This window comes from Amblyomma americanum, chromosome 4, assembly GCF_052857255.1.
Source record: "Amblyomma americanum isolate KBUSLIRL-KWMA chromosome 4, ASM5285725v1, whole genome shotgun sequence".
NCBI classification, from domain to species: Eukaryota; Metazoa; Arthropoda; class Arachnida; order Ixodida; family Ixodidae; genus Amblyomma; species Amblyomma americanum.
Window position 1 is genome coordinate 216,146,405 of NC_135500.1, and position 27,108 is coordinate 216,173,512.

General features: G+C 47.9%; 1 protein-coding gene across 3 annotated transcripts in view; it reads left to right on the forward strand.

The window, feature by feature from the left end:
* The window catches only part of LOC144127586 (uncharacterized), a 20,708-nt gene extending 4,405 nt beyond the window's left edge, over positions 1-16,303 (forward strand). The window contains exons 3-5 of one of the 3 annotated variants that reach the window (XM_077660568.1): positions 1,053-1,262; positions 11,398-11,577; positions 14,405-16,302. In XM_077660568.1, coding sequence (XP_077516694.1) covers positions 1,078-1,262; positions 11,398-11,577; positions 14,405-15,371 — 1,332 coding nt within the window. In that variant the 5' untranslated portion in view covers positions 1,053-1,077 and the 3' untranslated portion in view covers positions 15,372-16,302. Of the gene's footprint in view, positions 1-879; positions 1,281-11,397; positions 11,578-14,404 lie in introns of those variants that run through there. The other 2 variants (XM_077660569.1, XM_077660570.1) reach the window with 2 other exon arrangements.
* Positions 16,304-27,108: the final 10,805 nt, after the last annotated feature.

Sequence of the window (27,108 nt, forward strand, 5' to 3'; positions counted from 1 at the left end):
GCAGTCACGCGCAGTATTAACGGGGGCAGGAGGTCAGCACCTCCCCTCGAAGGGGATCTTTGAGGCAGAAGTCGTCTGGAAGCAGCACGTCATACAACAGACGCTGTATGTGGTAGACTCTGTGCATACTGTCCCCTTGGGGCTACCGGCCATTGCAGCCCTTGGTGTGGTGAAGTTTGTTGATGTCCTGTCGGATAACGGATTTGATACCATGTACCCCCAATTGTTCTCTGGTCTTGGCACAATGTCCGGTGAATACACAATTCGGCTTATATAAATGGCACATGCTATGTACATCATTTGCCAAAAGTTTAAAGCCCAGAGGGTTTGCTCCTAAGTTCTGTAGTGAGGCAATTGTAGCATTCGTGGAAGTGCCAACCTTCGGAGGGAGATGACCAGCGTTCCTAACGCATTTAGGAGCTTTGGAAGGGTGCGATTGCAGAACGAGCCACGCGGTGTGGCCAGGAAGCGAATCCCGCTGGGCTCTAAACTTTTGAGAAAGGGTGCACGTTGCGACAGCGGCAGTAGTAGGCGGCTCGGCCTGGATAAACTGCCTCGGTTTCACTGCTTAAGATGCCCGCCTTACATGTTATTATACAGGGACCGTTTAAATGAGTTATGTTTTAATGGTATAAGCCGGTAAATCGAACAGTTCCATTGCGTTTAGTTGCACTCATGTAGGACACGACTGATTCCCTTCGCTCTTAAAGGTAGCGCTAAGATATTCAAAGTAGTGTCTCGCTCAAAACATATAAGCGCTATGAAAAAGCTGACGGGGCAATCTATCGTCGTCCTGCCTGCATCTTCTCTTCGGTTGTGTTTTTGTGCTCTAGTTTCGTGCACCGAACGTAGTGCACCAACTAACCCAGCAATCCAGCTTTAATACTTCCCGCATTCTTTCATCAGGGGCACACGTGGCACATCAATGGCGGTACTCGGAGAGTCCTTGGGAGCCCAGAGAGATCCGTGCATTGATTTTTTTTCTCGCTGCTGGTACCTTGCTCGGTAGCCAAACGCCCTTCACCAACGTGCCTCGTGCGGCGGTTGTGCAGGGCGCGCGCGGGGAGGAAGGCGGCCATGTCGGGCCTGCTCCGGTGGGAGACAGCCTTCTTCCTGGCCGACGAGGGCTTCCACCTGGTGCGGGCCGCCCACGACTTGGGCACGGTGATGGACGCCTGCGTGTACGGCATCCCCACCGTGGAGGCCATGGTGTGCGTGCTGGCCTCGCTCGTGCTGTTCGCCTTCCACGCGCTCTTCCTAGGGTGAGCTGCATTTCCAAGGTGCGCTCGCATACTGCTGCTGCTGCTGCACGACTGACGGAACACTCCTCGCCTGTGCGTGCATCGGGGTGCGAAGGCGGACTTGGGCCATCATTCACGCCTCGTACGGCTTCCCGCTGTGGAGGTTCAAGCGCAATTAGCGCGCTCAATCAGTATTCGATCCAAAAGGTCTGAGCACTGATCTTGTTTTTTTAGTTCCGTGCTAACTTATAAGCGCCGCTCGGTTCAGCAGTGCAAAAACATAGGCTGTGCTTGTCTCAGAAGCGCACCGCGAAGGGTGGGGAGCCTCGGAGAGGTGCGATAAATGATACTCGGAGGAGGGGTGGGTCTTTATTTTCAATCTGGCGCAACGAAAAGCGTAGTGTCCGGGGCCCAAGGTCCCACAACACACCCTTTGGAAACGCCACAACGCCACAACCGCCTCGTTTTTATGTATTCAAACGTTAGGCACAATAATATAATGGACGCAATAGCGATCGGACAAAGGGAAAATTGAGCGACTGAAGCCAAACGTGTCGTCAGCCGCAATAAAGCAATATTGCTTTGAACGACGCAGTTGCAGTCCTTGTACGCTATTTAAGTACTGCGGCATGCAGTATTTCTGTCCTATTAAAAGGTGTTTCAGTGTACTCAATGCATATACAAAAATACCGGAAAATACGAACTGAGAAATAAAAAAAACGAAATAAAACAGAGAATGAATTACTGTTTTTAAAAATATACCCTTCGAATTGGTAAATACAGCCCGGATACACAAACTCTGCAGCGAGTAGAATACAATGTTACCAGTTAAGCAAATTTGCGCGACAACTGCTCGCTAAAAACCTCACGAGTCCAACGAAAGCGCGTTCAAAACAACAGGGTTGAGTTTAAAGGAGGTTTATATGGTTTGGTTTGGTTTGGTTTGGTTTATAGGGGTTTAACGTCCCAAAGCAACTCAGGCTATGAGAGACGCCGTAGTGAAGGGCTCCGGCAATTTCGACCACCTGGGGTTCTTTGACGTGCACTGACACACAGTACACGGGCCTCTAGAATTTCGCCTCCATCGAAATTCGACCGCCGCGGCCGGGATCGAACCCGCGTCTTTCAGGCCGGCAGCCGAGTGCCATAACCACTCAGCCACAGCGGCGGCTAAAGGAGGTTTAGACAACTTTTATAAATTTTTTTACTCTCCAGGCTCGCGCTTTCATTGGTGCGAAACTATCAACAGCGTAACGCCAAACTGCGTGGTGTGAGATTATGGCGCCCCTTAACGACGACTGACTTCGCCTTGTAGCAGTGGCCCAACTCCTCCGTGTTTGACGCCAATGTAGAATTTCTAAGTACGCCCACTCATCTGACAAGTAAAACTGCTCGTTTGACACGGTATAATTAACGGTGGCGAACTCGTTGTAACATAACTGCACCGTGGCACATGAAGATCCGCAGCACTACCCTATCATATTGCTCCTTGCACTACATAGAGTGGAAGCTATTTACCCGAGACGACTGCCTTCACACAAGTGCTCTTCCCATGCGCTCACCAGCCAACCACGCCAGCCCGAAAGCCATCGCCTTGCACTCGAAGCTTCCACTACATACTCTAAGGAGGGAGACGGAGGATATATTGCCACTATGACTCAATGAAACCAAAAAATAAATAAATGACGGCCTACTGTCATTACACTTATTTCGTGTTGTCTGTGCATTGTTCCATCAGCTAAATCAATCCGCTGTTCCGAGCACTCTCAGGCTTAGAGCAAAGGTGGCCTGTTAGTGAAATTGACTCTTTCCCGTGGCTATTTCCAGTGGTCGCATAGAAACCTCTGCACGCAGCGTTAACGTATACTCGTTACCTGCTCCGAAGAGGCTACCCTTCTCTCTTGAAGCGGTAGCACATCTCAAACGTTTCTCCTGTGGCTTCGCTGAAAATGCGCTGTCAGAACGAACGTGCCAGTTCCGGGATGGAATTGAGCGCAGCGGGTTGTAAAATATCTTCATACTCGCGAGCTCAAAAAGTTGGCGTAGCTCCGTTGCTGCCGTAGTAGAGCGCGTCGCATGCAGCTATAAATATTCGCCGCGTACGGGCTCGGCGCGCGCCAACAATTCACTCGTTCGTGTGCTATGAGTATAGAACCTGTCACTTCTCTAATATAGCCAGAAGCGCCAGTAACCGGATGCGAGATTCAATGGTCTAAGCGCACTGCCACACGCAACCAAGAAAGGGTTGAAACGTCCGCTCAGTGGCCACATCTTTACGTCTGTTACGCCACAGCGTTACGTCAGTATAGTCTCTGCAGTCCACATCACGCTCTTTCGCTTCTTCTCAAGTGCGGAACAGCGGTGCTTAAACTGCGTTCCGCTTGTCGCACATTTAATGACATTACTTTGCCACATGCTCCGAAGAAGAGTAATACCTATATTGGGCTCTCTTAAAATCGATGCCCAGTTCCCGCTGATCAGACGTTTTCTTTTTTCTCTTCCTGCTTTCATGGAGACGAGAATAGAGACATTTAGGATATCGGAGACGTACTAGCGTAATAATAATAATAATAATAATAATAATAATAATAATAATAATAATAATAATAATAATAATAATTGGTTTTTTGGGGAAAGGAAATGGCGCAGTATCTGTCTCATATATCATTGGACACCTGAACCGCGCCGTAAGGGAAGCGATAAAGGAGGGAGTGAAAGAAGAAAGGAAGAAGGAGGTGCCGTAGTGGAGGACTCCCGAATAATTTCGACCACCTGGGGATCTTTAACGTGCACTGACATCGCACAGCACACGGGCGCCATAGCGTTTTTCCTCCATAAAAACGCAGCCACCGCGGTCGGGTTCGAACCCGGGAACTCGTAGACGCGTACCAGTTTACTGGACACCGGCAGCGCGCGCACAGTGGTGGGGCGCGGCCGGACTGCGCGTGCGCAGCCGGCGTCCGGTAAACCGGTATTCGTCTGCGCTATTAAGAGGGCAAAACACATGTCTGGAACGACCGAACTGTGTGTACCGCCGCCTCCGAAGTCGTTGACACTCGGAAGGTAAAAAATGACAATGAAATCGTATACGGTTTTAACTGCACATGCTTACATCCAGACAACTTTTAACCAAATGTTATCGCTAGATATCGCGTATTCCGCCCGAAACGCGCCCAGAACGTGTTTTAGACAGGCGTTTTGCCTCTGTACGTCTCCGCTATGCTAAAAGTCTCTAATATCCGAAGGTAACCTAGAGGGGTGTTCGGAAACGTGACGTCTTGCGCCACGGGTCGCGTCTTTTCACGACCGCTTTTCGCAGTCGCCTTTGCACGACACCAGTGGCACGCTCATGTTAACCAAGCTGTGACGCCGAGTCATTCGCAATCATCTTTTATCAACTACTCAGCGAAGGCCTTTGAAAATCGAGAGCAGCAAAAAAGAAAACTGAAGCGTCAACCAGCTTACTTTTGCAACAACCAAGTATTAGATAGGAATGGGCTTTAGTCGTAAGTACGCATGCGTTCCTGAATGCACAACAGCTCGTTTAACTTGGACACTGTCGCGCTTGTACTCAGTGACGGCAGAAAATTTTCCAAGAAAGCAAATTGATGCCAAGGCGTACTGTGAGTTATTGCTCACCTGCCTATTATTATTTTTTGATATTTCACCTCTGCGTGGTAGCAATGATATGGAGTTCTGAACAGATATATAACCTATGAAGCTGTACTTTGTCTCACCTGTTCGATTTTATCGTCACTGGCACGGTCGCTCATTTATTCATAAGGCCCCCTCTTCATGAATGAACATTTAATTAAAATAAAGCACACGAGACAAGCGGTTTCATTATAGATTGTCCCACGTGGCTCCCCTGCCTTCTCATTTTTTAGTCTAAAGTAGAGGCAGCGGAAAAAGAAGGAAGGTAGCGCTGAGTAAGGACCGAACAGTAAAAGCTAGACCAGAGGCATGAGCCATAAATTACTGCGAGGGAAGCAGCTTTGAAAGCGCCACAAAGAGAAGATTGGAGAGCAAGAGAAACAGCACCACGCACAATGCCCGCTATTTGTAAGGGACTCAGCCTGTACCGGGAAGTAAGCATGCGGAGCAGCCGAGTGTTATGTATGCAGAGGGCCGCTTCGTAGTGTCTGTCTTTTCACTCGGGACGCATTACTCAAGCCTCTCTGCTGGGAGTCACGAAAAACAGGAATGGTCGCTGGCAGCGCCCAAGAAGCTCCACTAAACCTTACCTGACTTCACAACTCCGTAATTTCATGTGCCTTTTGCGGCTTGCTCATCGCAACACACCGCGATGGCTAAGTGCCTTTGGCGTTCGGCTGCTGTGCCCTTTCAAGGGCGCTTTTCTATGCATGCGGAATGCAGAATAACGCCCGTGTGCTGCCCGATGTCAGTGGACGCTAAAGAGCCCCATTTGGAAGGACCTAATTCAGAGCCCACCAATACGGCATCCCTCATAGCTCACGTGGAACTTCAGAACGTTACGCTTCAAACCTACCTACCCTTCAGTCGTCGCATCCACAAGATACTTCACCTTCATCACTTCATCACGTCATTAACGGCGTGTTGGCGCAACAACAGCTAGCGTGCCAACCACATTAAGGTTAACCCACAGTGGTGAGATAAGTGAGATCATATATTTATATCTTTATGCGCAGACTTCACTTATCGTTCGGCTAATAAAGCGTCAAACCGAATGAATGGCGTTTCGTTCTTATGAGAAATTGGATCATCACAAGCGGGAAAAAATCGGTCGGTCGGTCGGTCGGTCGGTCGGTCAGTCGGTCCTCCAATCAGTCCTTCAATCAATCATTCCATGAATCCATCAAGCCTCGTCCCGGTAACCGGTCGTCATGCTCCTAGCTGCGTTTGTCTATGATAATATTACTCTTTCAGAACCTTACCAAATTAAATACCATAATTCGCTTACAACTTGCTACGCAAGTAGGAAGGAAAGTTCTTTGGTCCACCAATCAGTCCTTCAATCAAACAGTCCTTCAATCAACCAGTCCTTCAATCAGTCCATGCATCCATCAATCCATCAATCCATCAAGCCTCGTCCCGGTATCCGGTCGGCATGCTCCTTGCTGCGTTTGTCGGTGACATTATTACCATTTCAGGACCTTACCAAATTAATTACCCTGATTCGCTTACAACTTACTAACGCAAGTAGGAAGAAGACGAGTTCTTTGTTAAGTTATTAACGGATGCTTCAATGCACTCAACGAAGTAGCCGCGAGCACTTCGCCCGGAAGTGTGTCTAAAATTAAATGTAATGACAATAATATTCATAATAGTGTTTTAAGGCGTAAATGTATATTAGGCAGTTCAAAGTTGCGAAATACTTCATACGTTAAGCAAAATAAGCGATTTTTGAAAATCTTGTTCAGAGGTCAGGCTCGAGGCTCAAAAACTTGAAGGACGTCGCGACAGTGCTGCTTTGAGCGGCCAATGGAGAAAGTAAACTGTGTGATGAGCCTCATCCGTCAAAGGCTTGGCGGAAAATAATTGCACATAATCCTGAGGCCTCTACGGACTCGCGTCTGCACTGGGATCAGACTCCTGCAAACGTTCTCTGCAACGCATCTTATTCGCAGCCTTTATCGCGAAAACATTCACGAAAAAAAGAAAGTGGGAAAGGTGCACTGTTCTGAAGGACAGATAAGCATCTGCCCAGAAGCTAGAGTCGTGGCACGATGTGTGTGTGTACGACCGTGACACAGATGCTGTGTAGTTGCGTTGTGGAGAGGAGTGCGGTACTGCCTCGCTCAGATATCCGAACGGGGGATCTCGCGGTTCATTTACGTGTGGCCACTTCCTTCTCCTCACGCCTGTCTGGCGCCCTCCTCTCTTGTTTTTTCCCTCCCTCTCCGCTCTATTTACGTGCGCGCGAAAGCAACGAGGGCCTAGCAGCTTCTTGTCTCACGGCCACTGCTGCGCGCAATGCATTCCCGATTGGCATTCGCTGTGCCGCTGCCACAAGGCCGGGACTGGCATTGCCCCTGGCTTATCGCTCGCGTGACAGTGCCGCGACCTTGCAGTGCCGTTTTCTTTGCTATATGCAACAGGCTATATGTCGGGGACGCATTGTGGCTTAGATGCATCAATTCTTCACTCTTATTAAGAAAATTCTTGTGTCGTACGTACACTCATGCAGAGTTGCTTAGCTGCCAGTGCTGCAAGAGCAGGTCACAATTTTAATGCCAAAGCATTACTTGACTATGTCGGCGAGCGTGTGTCCGCAAAACGTGTCGGCAGTCGTTGTGTCGTTCTCAGAAGAGTTAGGATCAAACGAATGATTGTAATCGATAGAAAATGGTGTGAGCGTGGTGTGCGACAAAATTTGGTGCCGGTAGAATCATTAGTTAATGTCGAAAAACCTCCGTAACAGCGCGGACATTGATATAGGAAGTGGACGGGAGCACAACTGTGGACGGCGAAATAGTGGAAAAAAAGGCAAAGGAGTGGAAATAAAGTTGGAAGTGGATGTCTTTGATGAGTGGTAATTAATCGAACAAGAAAGTTTGATTGACATAGAGTACTTAGTTAATTAATTAGAAGGAAAAGTCGTTAGATGGTAGAATAGGTTGGACGGGAATATAGTTGGTGGACGGGAAAGCAGGAATGGCGCCAAATTTGATAAACCAAAAGGTGTGATTGAGGTGAAAAGAGAATGCAGTCAGAGTAAATGTAATTAAGATGATTAATCAATAAAAAAACTGATACAATGACTGTAAACGCAGTGGTGGCGAACCAACGAGGCTGTCATGGTAAAACATGCGTTCGCATTCCTCCACGCAAGCAGACTTAAGTGCCCTCAAAATTTTTCATTCAACTTCCGGTAGGTTTTCCGGACAGCATACAAACCCTGAAGGCTACTAACGGCCGGCATATATTTTCCACAATTTTCTATTCACATGGCTGCGTAAAGGCGCGGAGAAATGCTTTTACAATACACAAAGAAAAAAAAAACTAACCCTTGCGCTAAAGTCAGTTTCACTTGTCCAAGAAAACTGCTTTTGATGCCAGTGTCTTGAAAAAGCAGGGTCTTCAGAATTACGCTCTGCAAGCTTTAAAGAGCGCGCAGGGCTAGTATATTATCTCCACAACATGTGTTATTGCGAAAGCACTTCTAGCTGTATTCTCGGCGAAAACCGTGGGATGAGTGAAGCCTCCTGGAGGGTCACGTGAGTCAATTTGCAGCGGCTGTAACACCTGCTGTGAAGAGATTTGGCAAAGGCCCTCAAGACTGGGTATATGATTATATCATACCCTGACGTGGTTAATGCCCTGAGATGGTTCATGCCCTGGCATGGCATGGATCGTCCAAAATTTAACCTCGAGGTGACGTTGGCCGGAATCGACGAAAATTGAACGGTGGGTTCGTGAGAGGTAGCATGGAACATCTGCAACATGGACCATAATAAAATATAGCATGGATCACCCGAAATTTGCCATTGGAATGATCTTGTCCGAATTTGACGGCCGTTGAATCTTGGTGGGATCGGGTGGAAGACGGGCTTCACCTAGTCGCAAAATAAACTTAGCCCAACCCCGAAATTGGGGTGGTTCACCCCCGAAAATGTGAAAGTTGAGTTGACACACGTTCAGAACCAACCTGAGACACCCCCAGAATGGATTCGGCCAACCCCAAGAATTTGGGAACCCAACGCGCTTTCGCAGAATGTTAATTAATGCGTAACCATTACTTCCCTCATGCGTAGCTTGCACAGAAAGAGTCCACAGTTTCTGCCTATAAAACAAAGTTCGGAGGAGTGCCGAGTAAGCTGCAGCCAGCGAGAGGGAGTTCGGGAACGTTCGTGTAGTAACTCGGGTAAGCTCGGTTAAGTTCGGAGGAGAGTCGCGCAAGCTGAGCGAGAAGTTGCTCTGGAAGATCAGCCTGTGTCGCACAATCCACACCGGTGGCAGCACCTGCCATCGCAGGGCAGTGGCGCATCGCTTAACCGCTGCACCACTGCGCCAGGAGTGGTAGGAGGACTCGTCGCCATGTATAAATGCTAAGTAGAGAATAACCAATTCTGCATACGTGGGCATTAACCCGCGGAGCTCCGAATGGTGTGCGGTTTTCTGGCCAACGCGAACTAAGACAAACGCACAGAACACCACACACGCATCCACGGAAAGAGCAGTATAGTGCACAATGCTTTGGCATTCGTAGCACTTACGGAGGCTTAAGTGCCTTCGGTAGTTTTTTTTTTTCGTGCTCATCAATGCTAAACGGTCAGGAATTTTTAAAATTGCATTGCGCCCTAAATGACCTGTATGAAGCTGAGTTAGAAAAAAAATGCAATTTAATGTTTTCATTACTGTCTTCAATATTGTTCGTGATTCGGCATTTGCAAATCATTATTTCAGGCAAAACAGTTCCTTGTAATTATTCTATGAAAATGCCGGGAGCCACCCGGTATTGAGCCGTTATATCGTGTGAACAGCACAGCAAATTAGGGCCTGTTGTGAGGATTGATTGATTGATTGATTGATTGATTGATTGATTGATTGATTGATTGATTGATTGATTGATTGATTGATTGATTGATTGATCGATCGATCGATACATCGATACATCCGAAACGTAATGTACGACTGGTATGGGTTGCTGTTAGCTGCATGGTTTGCTAGACCAAACATAAGTGCTGTCGTTGTAGAAAGCTTGATACATTTTTCGTGTCAGCTGTAGAGTATATAGGATCGGTACAACGTAGCAGTTTAATGCTCTTTATTCTGACCCTGTTTTTTTTTTTTTCGCCTTTCGTGTCAGTGGTCAAGATGGCGCAGTTGGAGTTCGGATGAGCTAGTCGTCGCGGCGAATAAGAACAGGACAGAACTGATAGGAAAATAAAACTTTACGTTACGCCTGTCATATACTGCTCACTATAGCACTCCTCGCACACGCGGGAATCTAATTTCCACGCGATGTTAGTCGCGTATACGATTAGATTCGGCACTGTTCACGTGCGGCTTGCCGCTGGAAGAGGTTACCAACCTCTATTTTCTATACAACGATAGAATCGTCGTCTCGTGAGGAAATTTCGCCGCACAACAAGCCGGACGCGTGGCAGGTTCCGCTTTGAATAGTCCGGAAGCGATTTGTTCGTGCGTGGTGGGCCGCCTCTGATGTTCTGCGCGCGTGGCTGCCGACTGCCGCTGTCTGGAGGCGGCGCGGTCGGCCAGACGTCGTCGAGCCTCGTTGCTTCTACGACATGACAGTTGTTCGTGAATAATTCCAGCACTTGTGTGCATGTTCACGGGCTGTCCGCGCTGATCTGACCCGCTGCCTTCAGCGATTCCGTTTGGCAATAGCCTTAGGGCTGCTTGATGCACATAGTGCGTAAATCATTCGAGAGACAAGCTGCGCCTCACATTCGACTTTCCTAGAATGTGGAAGAGACACATTTACGGATGCTTTCGTTCCAGATCTTGCACCCGAGCTACGAGGCGCTGCATAGTGGTTGTACCCGAAATAGATCCAAGCGACTGCTAAGGTTCTTGAGCGGGCCTCTTGTGAGCTAAGGCTTTCATTTGGGCTAGTTGGTTGTAGCTGTGAATCATATTGACTAGCGCCTACACAGACAGGGACCAAAGTAAGAGTAAGAGACAGGACACTAGCGTGTGTCCTGTCTCTTACAGGACACTAGCGCGTGTCCTGTCTCTTACTTTGGTCCCTGTCTGTGTAGGCGCTAGTCAATATGTTTCACAGCTCTTGTGAGCCTCTGAAGAGGGACAAAAATAATTTCAAAAATGGAATTGGAATAGAATCGGTACATTGCCCATGCACAGAACGCGTAAAGTTACATCTCGCGCCTGAAGATGCACCCGTGCAGCGGCACACAACAGAAACAGTTTGGCTGCTGTTATTGAGTAGACGCGGGTAAGGAGATGGCTGCCGGCACAGCGGGTCTCTTACGACGAACGTCTCAAGTACCCTGTGGTCGAAGAGAGGAGGACCGGACGGAGGCAACGTGGCAGGGTCAGATAGGTCACGCACGTGGAAGGTGGAAGCCAACCCACTTGCAGTACACGACGAAGAGCCGGTGGCTAATCTCTAGGGCGAATCGCAGATGAGCGACAGACAGCGCGGAGAGCAGCGAATACCAGACGGAGCACCTGTCTTCTCATCCCGCAGGCCTCGTTCGTCGCTGGCGTCGGACGCGGCCATCTTCTTCGGGGACATGCAGTTCCACTTCTTCCACATGCTGCTGGGCACCTGGCAGCTGATACACTACCTGTGGACGACGCAGAAGAGGGAGGTGCACACCTACGTCTGCCGGTGGTCCTGCTTCCTCTTCCACACCGGCATCGTGTGGTGAGCGCCTTATGTCGTGCAGCTGCCGCCATCTTTGATCGCTGCGCTGATGTAATCGTCATCATCGGCAGCACAGTTACGTACCCTGCAAGGCAAAGACATCTCCCAATAATCTCCAGTCAAACCTCCCTTCGCATAAAATGCGACCACCTTATCCGCGGAAATTTGCGAATCTCATCCGCCCACCTGGCTCTTGCTGCCCACTGCTATGTTTGCCTTATATTGCAATGCACTCCGCTTTACATTGCAGCGCGTCTTAAATGTACAAGATCTCACCCCGCTAACTTAACGTGAAGACGTTACATTGTAGCGCGTTCTTGAATGTACGCACTCTCGTACATTGAAGCACGCTGCACTGTGAAACCTTTACGTGGTTAGGTGAGCACGGAAGAATACAAGACAAGGCAATGTACGGCGAGATCCAGGGGGGCGGATGAGGTTAGCAAATTTTCACGAATAAGATATTCGCCCGTGAAGGCTTCATAATGCTGCTCGTGCTTCAGTGCACGAGATGGCTTTAAGCACGTAAAGCCATCTCGTGATTCTCGTTACAACACATGAAGCCATCACCACGCTGTGCGTTTGCAGTTTAGCTGCCACTTGCAAGATAGCAATAAGGGTAAAGGAAAGCCTGAGGGGTTAACCAGAATTAACAATTGAGAATGCTTACCGAGCGCACTACATTGCTATTCAGCTGGCGCTTTCTTTCTCCCAGTCCAGCCCTACACTCACAACTGGTCACAAGATGTCGCATGTGTATTTCTTTGCTGCTTCCAGCACCAACACCACTTACCGACTGTTCTCTTCCCCTGTCGGCGAGAGCTAATTTCGTTCCATTCATTTAATGTTTTAGACTGTTGCTGTACTTTCACTCAGGAGGTCCTTACTCGTGCGCTGCAGCTCATTCTCCGTCTTAGTAACAACAGCACCTGAGTTACAGCAACCGTACTATAGCGGGAACAATTTCGTATTACAGCTCGCAGAACCATAACTCTGAAAACAATAACTGTAAGGCTGGTTTGTGAAGTGAAAATGTCTTCACAATCGACAAGCAATAGGCACAGAGTCCCTCGCGGTCCTGGCACAGAGGGCTGTTTTGGCTTTCGGTGACAGAGCAGCGTTCCGGCGTTTCAGTGAAGCAGTAAGCGAGACCACTTGCAGCTGTCCGAACTGCGCGGCTCGTAATAACGTGTCGTGTCCTGAAACGCGCGGTCGCCGGCGGATCCTGGAGCCGACACGCGTCGCTCTTTTACGGCGGTAGCAGTTAGTACTGGTGTCGAAATTTTGTCGTGGTACGGCGGCACACTTGATTCGCAGCATAGCTCGAGGCACGAGCGTCCTCGTTCTGCCAAAGGCACAGAGTGAGCGTCTGAGAAGAAGTAATAACTTAGAACGAGTGAAACGCGCGGTAACAGACTTACACTGCTGGATGTACACCTGAAAAGTACTGTGAAAGAAGGGAAATAGGGAATGAGTGGGAGGGGCATATATTAAAAAACGATTAGAGCGATGAATTGCATTGATGCGGAGGAAGTGCGATAGTGTGGTTCTTTCACTCGCCAATCTACTCCAATTCTGATTCTATATTCCAATTACGACTACGTAACTACGCATAATGTGCCACGTTCACACATAAAAGCAAGTCCTCATACACTACTGCACTGGCGGGTGGCTATTTGAAACACAGCCACCGGTGGGGCTTGTGAGACCCAGGTTAACTTCGCTCTGACCGAGCAGTGCGAGAAGAAAGAGCTCCCACAAGCTTCATTTTTGCACAGACTGTTCTTCAGGAGGCTGTGTATTCTGCACGCAGGCTCAGCTGTTGTCTGAGACATTTTCGTTTTGCTGAGTCATCCTTCGCCCGACTTCTCCTCTCCCATACAAGTGGAGAAGGGGAGGGGAAAGCGGACGGCTGACAGGTGGCAGGTGGAGAGTCATATCCCCCATAACATCGCTTAGCAGGTGAAGGCTTCGCACAGCCGCTGAGACCAGCGACGCCGGACAGCTTTCGCCTTCATGGCGAAAGATCGACTCTACATTTGCGCTTTTGCGTAATTCGCGAAATTAAGCGATAGCTGTTAGTGTGTCCGAGCGGGGTATGCTGTGCGTACGCCGTCACGTCCGTGTGGTGACACCAACAGAAATTTGCAACACTGAGATGTTCTACACACATCATCTCTTTTCCACCACATCATCTCTTGTCGACTGAGATATTTCATGCCGAAGAGTATCAAGGAAATGTTGTAGAGTGCACTGTTTTCCTCTGTTGTAAATTATTGTTTTTTGGTGTGAGGTACCAACGTCTTTTACAAATATTAACCGCTTGCATCTTCTTCAAAAGAAAGCTGTTCGAAATATTATGAATGCTCCTCGACTAGGACACACCGAACCGATTTTCAATGAACTTCGAATCATCCGCTTGCCACAGCTGTACGAAACTTTACTTCTACAGCGGTATAAAGCCAGTGTTAATCACAAAAATTGCAATATGCTAAAACTATCAGGATTACAATGCAAAGAGCCAAAGTACTCTACACGAGCGACACCAAAATGGTATGTGCCTAGGATGCGAACAAATTATGGTTATCAAATGCTGAGCTACACTCTACCACATCAATTAAATAAGGAGTCCGAATAAATGTACAGCTAATGCCAAATTTGTTATTTTTCTTCATCTTTTTCTGGAAGTGCTATCATGTTGTGTACCACTGCAATGCCTTTGTGGGGTGCGTCGGCCTCCTCAAGCCTTCCCAATGGCTTTTTGTCGGCGCACCCAACATCGTCATGATGTTAAATAAACATGATTCTGATTCTGATAACCCTACAGGTTCTACACGGGTGGCATTCAGGTGAGCATCCGAATGCAGTTCGGGGGGGCACCTGCCAACCACCCTCCGCCGCCGCCCCCGATGCCGCCGGCACCGAACCCGGAGGCCGTAGTCTTAGCCATCGCTGCTGCTCGGGCAGCCGAGGCAGCCGCTGCGCGGGCCGCCTCCCGGAACAACGGCAACGGCGTAACAGCGCGGAGAGACTCCAGAAGCACGCCTCAGGGCACACCCACGTCTCACCTATCGACCCTAACCAACCTACCGCGCGACGCGGACAGAGAGCTGGGATCTGCCGGCCACCCGTGTTCCTCGCGACGCGACTCGACGCAGGACAGCCTCTCGGGAAGCGGATCGCAACGCTCACCGGCGGACCTCCCAGCGATCGCAGCGGCTGCGGCGCTGTTGTCCGAGGCCGCTCCGGAATCGAGGCCGTCGGCGCCCGAGGACTCTGCTGCGAGGACGGCGCAAACCTTGTCGAGTTCCTCACCCGTCTGCTCGACTACGGCCCTAGTGCCTTACGTGGAGAGGCCGCAACGGACCGAGAGCCCTCAACCTGGCGAACTCCACAGCGACGGCCAAGCCGCCTGGGATGCGAGTTCGGACGCAGCAGCGGCCAGTTCGATCAGCGCGGTTGGCTTGCCCGCTGCCGCGTCTACCTCGGAACCGGCCGCCAACGGAGCGCGCAGCAACATCTCTGCACCTACCCCAGGCTCTGCAGCCGAGATGACGTTCGGTGGCAGTTCGGAGTTGGTGCTGGACCTGGCTGAGAGCTCTGTTCAGAGCCCCGTTTTGGTCCCCAAAGTAGCAACTGCTCCGGCCGCGGCCCAAGACAGTGCTCCAGGCGCATCTTCCCGTATCGCTCAAAGCTCGGAGAAGCCAGGACCTTCTCGCGAAACGTCAGCCAAGCCGTCCCCTAGAACCTCTCGGAAGCCTTCCTCGGCCACTCCTCCCAAATCCCCGAAGTGACGCGGACCTGATGAGGCCAAATTTAAGCGCTGTCGTGCGGCATGTCGTCCTGCACAGACACTACCTAGGTGCGAAGCTTATTAAATTGCCTGCGGGTAGGAAAATCTGGGAAAATTCGTAGTGAGGAGGCACACTCTTATCTGATCATTACGCGCATGATTCTGCATCGCGCCCGCAAAGCAGTTCATAATCGAATCATTTAAAAGAATGCTTAATAAAACACACTAAAGCGCTTACAACCGGCTGATCGAAAAGAATCGAACCCTTTACTTATTAAATTAAAGGAGGACTGAATGCAGTCACGTATACACCCTATATGATCAGCCCATCGCACCGTATAGAATGACTCCCACCACCAAGTAAAATTTCAGTAAAATATGGAGACGCTCGTACCAATTGCGCCCAGATTTCTACGCACCCGATCAATTGTACTTCTAAACGATAGCTTCAGTACCCGGAATTTTGTGCGTGTTTGCGTTTGTGAATTCGAACCCTGATGTTTTTTCATTCTCCCCACAAATTTAACTAGACCCAAAGGGGAATTCTGAGTACTACATAACAATTTTAATCTTCGGATTAACCTTCACGGCTTACGAGCTTTTCATTATGCTTGGTTCTCATTGAAGACGTATGCGCTCTATCACCAAGCACACGAAAAGCCTCCGTTTTGAAGTTTCAGGCAGCAGATGAAGCACGCAGTGGAACTTTAACAGAAAACGAAGATTCCAAAGACACGACAAATAAAACAAACGGCCCAAAGCACAGTAGAATACTGAGCAACTTTTTCCTCGAACCGCCGGAACAACATGCCTAAGAAATGTTTCCATTAAACGCCTGGTTCCTTTCCTTTTTTTCGGAGAGACATACAGGATAAGCTTTTTATCTTCACGAGTTTATAACTCCGTCAATGCACATGAGTTTAAAACGAAATCAGTGGAAAAAAATGCCCCACATTTTGTATTGCTTGCAGTGAACAGCAGCTACTTAGCTTCACAAATACTGTGCTTCAGATTTTACGATAAATTACGCGCCCTGTACTCGTAATAGACGCTGCGAGCGGAATTCATTATTTCGACAATGTCGAGTTCATAGCTACTCATTTCGATCTCCTTTCTTCTATGCCCGTTCTCCCCACCTGCTTTGCGTCATCGGAGGAGCAAACACGTCACTGGACGGGATGCCAACAGAAACGACAAACTTGTCGTAGCATGTCGGTCATTATGTTCACTACTATGAAACCTCGGATTAGATGATACTTGCAGCGTCTTTCCTGAGTTTCCTTTTTTAAATTAATATTCTGGGTGACCACTAACTGCCAGGCTTATTCGTGTTAATAATCCGATACACTCTTAATAAAAGTTAATAAAGCGATATTAAAAGAGTAGTAAAAAGGTAGTAAGTGCAGCAGTTACTAACTGTGACTTCGTTTTACTGCTTTTTACAAAATATTTACTACCCTCCTCAAGGTACAGTTAGCAAAAGTAGCCCTTGCTACCTTTTTATTAACTATTGTCGATATTACCTAGTTAGCAACCGTTCCTTTAACCGTAAAATTAAGTCGGAGAATATAACTGACCGAGAATGTCGTGCGAATAAATTGGTTTTATAACTAAACATTTCTGCAGGGGCGTCCGGTTAGGTATACTAAGCTGTTTCTACAATCTTAACTTTATAATCAACGCTGGTATCTTAGATCAACGGGTAATAGCCACTATCCCGTAATTGAGTCCCATTTATGGAGTATATAAGACTGAGAAAGATTTACGTGAGCACGCGCAGTGCGCGTATGTGACTCTTTCTGGTTTGTGCTCCTTTTGCATTCTGAACATTTGTGCGCACCCGGTAAGGTTGTTTGATGCCATCACCTCGCATAATTTGTACATGTAATGCGCATTAAGCCGGAACCTAAGTGTGTGATTTACGGCCAGCACGCTATGGTAGCTCTGACTGCCTTCGGGAATTAGTCAGGTTGACAGTGTTACTTTTTATTTTTCCAGTGTGCACAAATTTAACAAGCCACACCAGCTAACTGTACGAAGAACCTAGCAGCATATGCGAAAGTTTCTTTTCATTTTCTTAGCAAATACTACTAGCTTCCCGTTACGAACTGCAGGCACCAGCCATTACTAACTCAATGGGTTAGTAATTGCTACTAACCTTCCCGTTACTAATTGCAGTTGCTAACAGGGTAGTAAAATATGTGATAACCATTTACTGCCCCAAAGTGGTTCCTACCTTTTTTTCTAAGAGTGTGCATCCGCGACTGAAATTAGTTGTGCTATGCAAAGCTTCAGAGAGCGTAGTTTAACAATCGCCCCTGACTATGAAGAGAAGGCGGACTATAGGAAATTAATCGCCGCAACGCTTTCACCTCGCGTTCTCCGTTTGATGATGACGATGGCCTCTGGCTGAATGTTTCGGGGACGCGTCGTCGGCGCGTTTTTTTTTTCGTTTATTTTGCGCAAACCCCTTTCACGCAGCAAATCTTCAGGGCAGAGTTCCTATGAGACCCTGAGCGCGCCCTTGAAAACGTCTCGACGAGAGAAGGCGGCAGAAAAATACCGTTTTTTTTTTCTGCGCAGGCGGTTACCGTCGCGCGGGTTTTTTGCCGGTCAAAAGACTATCACTCCATCGAGTGCACCTTGGTTTGTGCCAAGACGAGGATGATAGATAAGGGAGCGCGGCAGCAGGGTCGAACAGACACCGTACGCAAACGAACATTAGCGTTTTGTTTTTCGTTTTTGTTTTTTTGCCCTTTAGCTCGGGGTCAATATCTGGGACAAGAAAAAAATTTTTAAATTGGTGGGGAGGGACAGGGGAGGAGGGGGAGGGGGCGCGTTTTTATGTTTTTTATAGCCTCCGTTGAGCGAATTGTGGTTAATTGGGAAAAAGCACTCGTTTAAACGAACTCAGCCATATGTCTAAGGGCCTATATGAGTGAGGGAGGAAGGGAGGCGTATGCATTTCTGCAATATGGGTTCTGCAGATAGGTTTTGGAAAATGGGTAAACCTCCATAGTCCCTCATTCTTCCCAGACATATGGTGGGAATTCTCGCCTTTTCACGCGCAGTTACTTTGGTTCGCGAACAGGCGCTGTGCGTGCTAAGTTAAGCCTCTCAAATTGCTTCATAGCCTTGTGCTGCGATGACCATTCTTTACATTTAGATATCAGATGGCAAATGCCGATGTGCGCCGACCATTACGCTCTCCTTCGGAACGCTACAAGCGCTCTATTTTTGCTCACTCCCGCCGACGATAAACTGGCTTTGGCAGCCGGCCTCGTCGGCACACGTCTGACGTCAGACAGGGTTCTTTGCGGTCAACGCGGTGTCGTCTGCGAGGACATCATCCTGATGTTTCGTGCGTGAGCGCTTTCTCGGGAAGATAATTCTGTTATGGGGCCACCGTCAGCGTTGAAAGATCGCCGGCCGATCGAAACACCCACCTCGATCGCGACCGGAGGCGGCTCTGCCCAAAGCCGCTGTTTGCCGAACGGAAAGGGTGCATGAGGCCAATTTCGATATATGGACGTTTGCCAGCCGAAACCACGCGAAGGCGCCACGAATATCCGCAGTTCGATAAGCTTTTACTTATTGCTTCCACCAACGGCTGTATAAGCGGGCTATGAAAAGCGTTTGATATTGTTCGATTATCAGATGCGAGCGGAATGCCACATCGATTGCAGACTGATCCATTCTGATATGCATTTTACTCCGTTGCGTTAGATGTTGCGATGACCTGCATACGAGCCTAGCTTTGGGCTGTTTTTAGTACAGCAATCGAGAGTCGACCAGACCATCGTGCTACGCGTTTGCGCTATCCTAGGGTGTGTCAGTGTTGCGCTTGATTTGGCAGCATGTGAACCGCGGTTAAAATTCGCAAACCGCTTTTACACACGCGCACATACATCCGCCGTAGCGGCTCGGCGCCTGTAGTACACTGCTGCTAAGCTCAAGGTCGCAGGACCGAATCCAAGTCGCGGCGGCCGCAGTTCGAGGGAGGTCGAGGGAAAACTCACCCGTGTGATGTGCGGCGTCATGCACGTTGAGGACCTCGTGCTTCGGGACGCTAAACTCCACACACGCGCACACGCATACACGCGCGCATGATGAGGTATTTCACCAAGAATATGCAGTGCAGTTTTTCAGTGAGCGGCTTTCGCATAAAATAATAAATGGCAGTTTTAAGTTCCGTTTAACTAGCCTAGACCCCCCCCCCCCCCCCCTTCCTTTTAAGAGACATATTACAAGAAACAACCTCCTAATAAATACATATGGAAGAACCGCCCGTGCGTGTCTTCTTTCTTTCTTTTTTATTCTGCGCACCAGTGATGTCAACTTCAGCACCAACTATCCCAGTCAACCACCTTCTCAAAGTAAAGTTTCGAGTCCGCGAACTTTTCAGTATTACAGTTCTTTGTAATTATAGGCTCTGTAATAAAGAAGGAAAGAAAAGTGCATAATTTCACGTTAATTTGGCTGGTTGCTGTCCTTAAAAAAACATAAATGTAAAATTTTACTCCACCGACTTCAGTGCATGGTCCTTTTTCTAATGAAGATTTAATTAAGAGGCTTAAATTTAATACACCCGCAATGAGCGTAGCTCCTCATTATTGGAAGAAAAATACGCCACATCGGCAGTTGCGAAATTGAGTTTTGAGGTGACAAAGTGTTTAAATTATCACATAAGAAACTACTATACGCACCGAAAGATTTCGCTGTACCACGTGATTACATGTAGTGCCTAATCACTGATATACCAGACGTAAAATTGTAGCCATATTTTCTCTTTTGCAATGCAGCTGCAGTATCATTACAGTGTGAATAAATTAACTGCAGTTATTACTTTTTAAGGGAGAAAAGGAGCGAGCATAGAAATAATTCAGTCATTGCTCAGTGTAGTGTCGGCACACCGTCAACCCGTTTCAGTAGCATCCAAATCTTAAAATTAAATGCGATTTAATTCCAGAATATTTTATCGAAAGACATCGTCAAATATCACAAACGTTGGGCGCCTTTCTGAGATTACATTCGGTGGAACCCATAAGAAACAAAGCTTTGATAAAAAAATGTTTGGATTTCTTTTCACGCTAATGATTCATTTTATTTCAAGGTACTTTCCATTAACAATGCACTGTTTCAAACGTGTTCTCCACTTTTCAAAGCAGCCTAGAAGTATTTACAACAGATGCTTCTTTGTAACTTTGTCATAACTTATCACCTCCTCCGCGCAACAGAACAATTTCCTTTCACGAATTTTATTGACTCGGCTTTGTAAAAAGTCGCCTGGAGCCAGAATGGACGGAGTAAGTTGACTGGGGGCGGTTTTCGGTAAACAAAAAGAAATTCAACACACAAGGCATTGTACGCCTCATGCTGCCGTGTGAAGCCGTGTAACACTCTTCACTTTGTTACAACTCGAGGCTGTTTTAGTCTGTCTATTGTTGCCAGGAAGAAAGAAAAGGAAAGTGCACAGGCCTGCTCACTGGCTCAAGCCAGAGCCACAATCTCTACCACGTGCAGATAGTAGGAGAGTTGAAAGATGGGATAGAAAGACAGGAAAGTAAAGACCCGCTAAAGACAAGGCCGATCCCGGAGGCAGTGCAATACCGGGCCAACCGGTGACGGAAGTGAAGCAGCCTTCAAACCCTCCGCCACATTTCCAAAAATAAGTCCAATTGGACCTGTAACAGACACTCTACGGACATTTTTAAACTTGTAATTCTTCTTCGATCTCACCTAATACTTATCTCCCAGGTTCTAGCTAGAGCAATTAAGTATGGTGTCCACAATTGTTTCTTTTTTGCGAGCGAACATCGGTGGTAGTCAGTCTGAAGCTATATTGAGGGGTGGCTGAGCACGGCTGTGTTTCAAAATGAAAATCAAAATAAGCTTGCCTGGATTTTGTTAAGAGCGTTAAAGATGACTTATGCCGGCAGTAGAGAAGCACTCAGCTAAAAAAAATCGAGGCCATTTATAATGGCTGTATTTAAAACGAACGCTCGCTTATTACGAACGAGGGAGGTGCTCCTGTAAGAATATGTATTAGAGCAATCACACTGCATCTCAGATAGGATGAACGACCGCTAGCACACCTCGGTTGGAGCGAAATTCGGCCCCGCCGTCAGGAAAGGCGCTTTTTCCGCCGGCGGGCAGACGCAAAAGCACTTAATAGCTTACGTGACACCCCGCACCACTCTTTCAAAACTGACCCCAAAACGCAAAAGTAGTGGTTCGAGAACAGAACCCTGTGTAACACTACAAAGTGCATTAACAAATAGTAAGCTGTAACCGTTGGTGGAGACAAATTCTGAAAGTCTAATAGTTATAATAATTATTAAAACGATTCTAATAAGATGTGTAATACTTTTACCAGTACACTATAAGTAGAATAATTACTCATTAAAATTAAGGTACAGTTGGTCTGCGCAACGCTTTCGGCAGAGAAGCACGGCATTCGAGAGCCGCAGCTAGGCTGTAGTTTGTTAGGCTGGCTTCGCTGCATGACAGCGGGCTGGCGTGGAAAATCAGTGCAAGATATAGAAGGCCACCCTCAAGCACGCCCCGCGTTCACCCCGTCACGCGGTTTCACAGCGCTACAGCTGCCAGGAGGTGCTAAAGGATGCGCGGCCGACCCGTCTCCGCGCGCAGAAAGTGACCGAAGAGAGCCGTTAGGAGAAACGCCATTTGCAGGGGCGCGGCACGGGGTTCGATATATCGAACGACCGGCCAAATTTCAGTTCGATATACAGCACGAATTTCCTATAATTTTGCGCGAGCTTTTCTAGGGGTTTGGGTGTGTGTTCTATAGAGCCAATAATTCGAATTATCCTGGTTCGACACATCCGGGCTCGGCTGTAAACGCCGGCAAAAAGAAAGGAAGCGAAAATAACGGTCTCACGGTTCGAGTAACACGCCAGTATCTAAATCGTTACGACAGATTCGTGCCCAACTTCGCCATCGGTACTTGCTTTTCTTTGCTTCATTATGAAATTACAAGTGACGAGCCGCACTGAGACGAAGCACTGGATGTTATGCGAGCACTGGAATTAACTTCGTTCGCTTTGCTTACAAACACGACACGCTTAAAGAAAGGAAACGGAGCGCTTGGTATGGACATTAACCCAGCTGTGTGTAGCAGTAACATTTCTTCTTTAGCGTTCGTTAAGGTTTACTGCAGCCTCTATAGTAATAAAGAAAAAAATCCACGGTTTGCTTGCAGCGCATGTAGGTGGCGATTATGCCACGCTTTAATTCCTCTTTTGCCTCGTTATTTCGACGATCGCGGTGGTTTGATCAGGGGGCACGACACGCCGTTGCGGCATACGTAGTGGCCGTTGACGGCAGACATCTGTAGCCCCACATGCATGGCTAAAGAAACCGTGTCTAGCAGTGAGAAACTGTGTTCTCGCAGTGTCCGCTTTCGTGCGTGACGGCAGATTTAGCTGGCTTCAAGGCTACAACTGTTTATGTGATCGTCTCGAATTGGCGATATTTCCTCCTCTCCAGGAAAGAAGGTGTCAATGGAAACCCACAAAGGTTAAAGCTGCTGCTTCCTTGCCGCTATGGCAAGAGGACTTAAAGAATAATAATAAATAAACTGCCGAGTGGTGTGTACGGAATAAATTAAGTTAAGGAAGTTGTTCTCGTTTTCTTGCCGCGTACGGCACGTCCCCGGAAAGAAGCCGCCGTATTTACGTGCAGGAGAAATATTTACATGAAAAAATGAAAAATGATTACAAAAAAATTAGTACAACTGCGCGACACAACATCGGAATTGTAACTTAACGGGCACAAGACAGACTTCGTTTCGGAACCATTGACAAGCTTTATTCTATAAGAGAAGGCCCGTATAGGTTGTGCCGGGAGGGTGCGTGACGTATGTTTCGTACAGTTTTTTTTTTAGTGCGTCACGGGCGGCTTTGTGAGAGGTTCACGCTCGGGCTTGGCTCGGGTCGGTACCGTGCCGCGTTTTATTCGTCGATATAAACTCTGCCAAACGAGCCAATGCAAACACTACGACTTGCTTGTCTGGGCTTTGTGGCTTCAACAACTGCCTCATCACCGTGAATCGACGCCGCGACACTCCCCGGCGTCGTGGAGCGCGCAGTCGAATTCTTACGTCTTGTGAAACCCGCATAGCTTTCCTTAAGTGCCGCGTTGGGTTTTATTTCACTAGAGTTTTCGAAGGAGCTTGTTTTGCTGCTGGCGAATTCAACGGAACTTTATTTGCGTCATTCTGCGCCCAATAAAAGCGGAGTATTCAAGAGGCGGTCTACGTAAAAGAAACGAATTGTTCTTCAGAAGTTGTCGCTGTGGCACGCCACTTTCATTGTGTATGTTTATACATGGTAGGCGATAATAGTTTCGCTCATCTACGACCGAGACGGTTGTGAACGCACAATACGTCATATTGAGTGGTTCACGGGCTCTCAGCTGTCCCAGTGACAGCGACTGTTCTTTATGGGGAACAGCGTGAGAAATTAATTGTTGTTTTTAAGAGGAAAGCCTTTATAGGCTCATGACTAGCCAGCGGGGATGTTCGCAGAAAAGTGTCACACTATAGCTGCCAGTCAAACGTGGTTGAGGTTGGTTTTGGTTTTTGGTTTTTGGTTTTTGGGGAAAGGAAATGGCGCAGTATCTGCCTCATATGTTGTTGGACACCTGAACCGCGCCGTAAGGAAAGGGTAAAGGAGGGAGTGAAAGAAGAATGGAAGAGAGAAGTGCCGTAGTGGAGGGCTCCGGAATAATTTCGACCACCTGGGGATCTCTAACGCGCACTGACATCGCACAGCACACGGGTGCCTTAGCGTTTTTCCTCCATAAAAACGCAGCCGCCGCGGTCGGGTTCGAACCCGGGAACTCCGGATCAGTAGTCGAGCGCCCTAACCACTGAGCCACTGCGGCGGGGTGTCCATCGAGATTTCGAGATCTGAGAGCTAGCTACTGCACCCTTTCCTCAAAAACCTTTCCTTTCCTCAAAACACATGCTTTCGCCTTCCTCCACGTAAGCAGATAAGTGTGCTCCCAGTTGAACAGTCATTAGTAATTAGTTAATTGGTAATTGGTTATTTAGTAAATTAGTAGTTAGTTAATTGGCAACACTAGTGGCTGGTGTAGTATGTCGTAACTGGGATCTCAGTATACGATAATGCACTGCGCATGCGCAAGGCGCCAGCAGACAATGCACCTGCGCTTCAGCCTACTGCGCATGCGTGTGACGTCATTGAATGGCGCCGCCGTCGTTCGAGAGGAGTGCTACCCAGGCAATCTTGCCCGACGCATCCTGAACGCCGATCCTGAACGCATCCTGAACGCGACGCGCAACCTACGAGCATTAGTTCCGCGCTGTGATGCCCAGCGTACCTTGTAAGAAGTAGGGTGTTTACCGCCGGTACGGTGCAGTGCGTGGCTAAATTAAGTTTAGCTTGTCGTTGACGTGTTTTGAGGCTGTCTCGGGCTTTTACGACATTGCCCGGTTATCTATGCTTTTTTTCCTGAAAAAGACATAAGCAGTTATTTACTTTTATATTGCATCATGCGAAAATACGTGCGCTTTCGAAAGAATGCAGGCAAAGCAATCCCTCCAGTGCACGTAACTAGTCGAAAAAGCCAAATTTTGTCCAGCCACAGCGGCAAGGGTAATCGTGTTTTCTAAAGTCCAAAAACTGATATGACGGTTACTAATTACCGGGTACAAATATCTAATTGTAACCAGGTGTCTAACTCTAATAGTAAGAAATTTAATTATTGAAAATTAGTTAACCAGTTTACTAGTTAAGATGATTACCCGGTTTGCATCTAAATTGTCCACAAAAGTGTCGCCGCATACCACTCGGCCATCGCAACTCAGTGGCTTTGGCATTCGTCTGATGAGCCAAAGGTTGCGTTTTCGAAACCCGGCGGAGGTGGCCGCATTTCGATCAATGCGAAATGCAAAACTTTCCGTGTACTTTGCGATGTCAGTGCACCCTAACGAAGAGTAAGGTGGTCTAGATTATTCCGGAGCTCTCCACTACAACGTCAGCATTTTGTATTTGCAGCTCCTGTCAAACATTATTGAACAATAACCTCTGTAAACTTGCGGGCGAACGAAACGACACGCCAATTAATTTCGATGAAACAGTCTCAATGACAATAACCAACAAGAAAAGGCCGCTATCTCATGCATATAACATTGCTGACTAACGTATTCAATCAGTCACGTATGTCAAATACCTGGGACTATCACAGGTGATCTGAAATGAGGTAAACATTTGAAGACCGTCGGCACAGCGGCATTTAACAGGCTGTGCTTTGTGCGAAGAAATTAAAAAAAATCACCGACAGGTGTTAAATTGGAAGCATACAGCATTGTAGTTCACCCAGTTCTTTATTAGGCTTACGCTGTGTGCGACCCGCACTGTGTCAAAGATATTGCACACGTGGAACGAATTCAGCGACTTGCTGCCAGATTTATTGTCTCAGACTACCGATCCTCTTGTTCTGTTTTCGATATGCTGCAGCGACTGAATCGAAGAGACCCTTCGTGTGCGCCGAAATATTGCGAGACTGAAATTGCGTCATTTAATCTGTCACAAAGGAAGTGGCTTGCAGCGCGAAGCTTATATTTCCCTTGGACAATACAGCTCATCTAGAACTAACCACTCGAATGTTATTCGTCCGTACTTTGCGAGGACTAAGCAGTTCCAGAAATCCCTTTTTTCCGCTCACAATTGACGGGTGGAATCGTGTGCTAGTGTCGATTGTTGATTGTACCGATGTAAATGCTTTTGTGCGCTCATTGTCAGCACACTTGTAACCCTTTCCTGCTTGGGCAGCACTGCTGCCTGTCTTCGATGCCATCAAATAAGCAATTCCCCATACAAAACCGGAAGTCGCACTATTACGGACGTAGGGCCGACCGTTAAAATTCTTTGAGTGCCATCAGGGATTCGATGGAAGGAAGCCAGACCACTGCCGGATTTTAAAGTTTGATTATCCTCACATATTTCGCAATAGCATCTTTACAATTCCCCCGAACAAGTCTTCAAGACCCGTGTAACGCACAGCTGTTCTGCACTTCCGTTTACTATGCAGACAATCGCCGCAAGGCTGCCGACAGCGTTTTTAAAAGGTATTCGTATGTGCAGATCGCACTCGGTAGAGATCAAGAGGCGTCTCTGCAGTAACAGATGACACTGCACAGACCTCTCCTGTGGCTCGTGGCGGGGCTATGAGGGTGGTGGCATAATGATTGCGTGAAAGCACAGGTGCCGACTCCTACGAATGACACAAAGGGAAAAGGTGCGACTTGTAATTATCATCTGCCCCTTTTCGTATCTGGTAGGATCATCCTTCGCCTCCTCAAGCTCAGAGGCTCCACACTCGCCGCAGCTGACGGATGGGGCTAGATGATGCGGGGGCCGGCGAGGGTCCCTCAGAGTCGGGTGCGCAGCGCGGGTTTGACGCTCAGCGGCAACGGCAGCATAACGCGACTGCGCGCGAACTTTAGAAGCTGGCCGAACACGTCGCTAATGTCAAGAAAAGCGAACAATCACCGCTTTTATTCAGGGTCGATTGAAAGAACACGGCTCGCAGCACGTGTATACTGAAACGTGATACGCCTTTTTTCTTTTCTGCGTCCTAAAGCGCCTCGTAGCACTAGTCCATTAATTGCAAATGTAACTAAAGGAAAAAAAAAAGCCACCATCTCAGCTCTCAGGAAGCGTGGCATTTTTTGCAGAATTTTCCGTCTA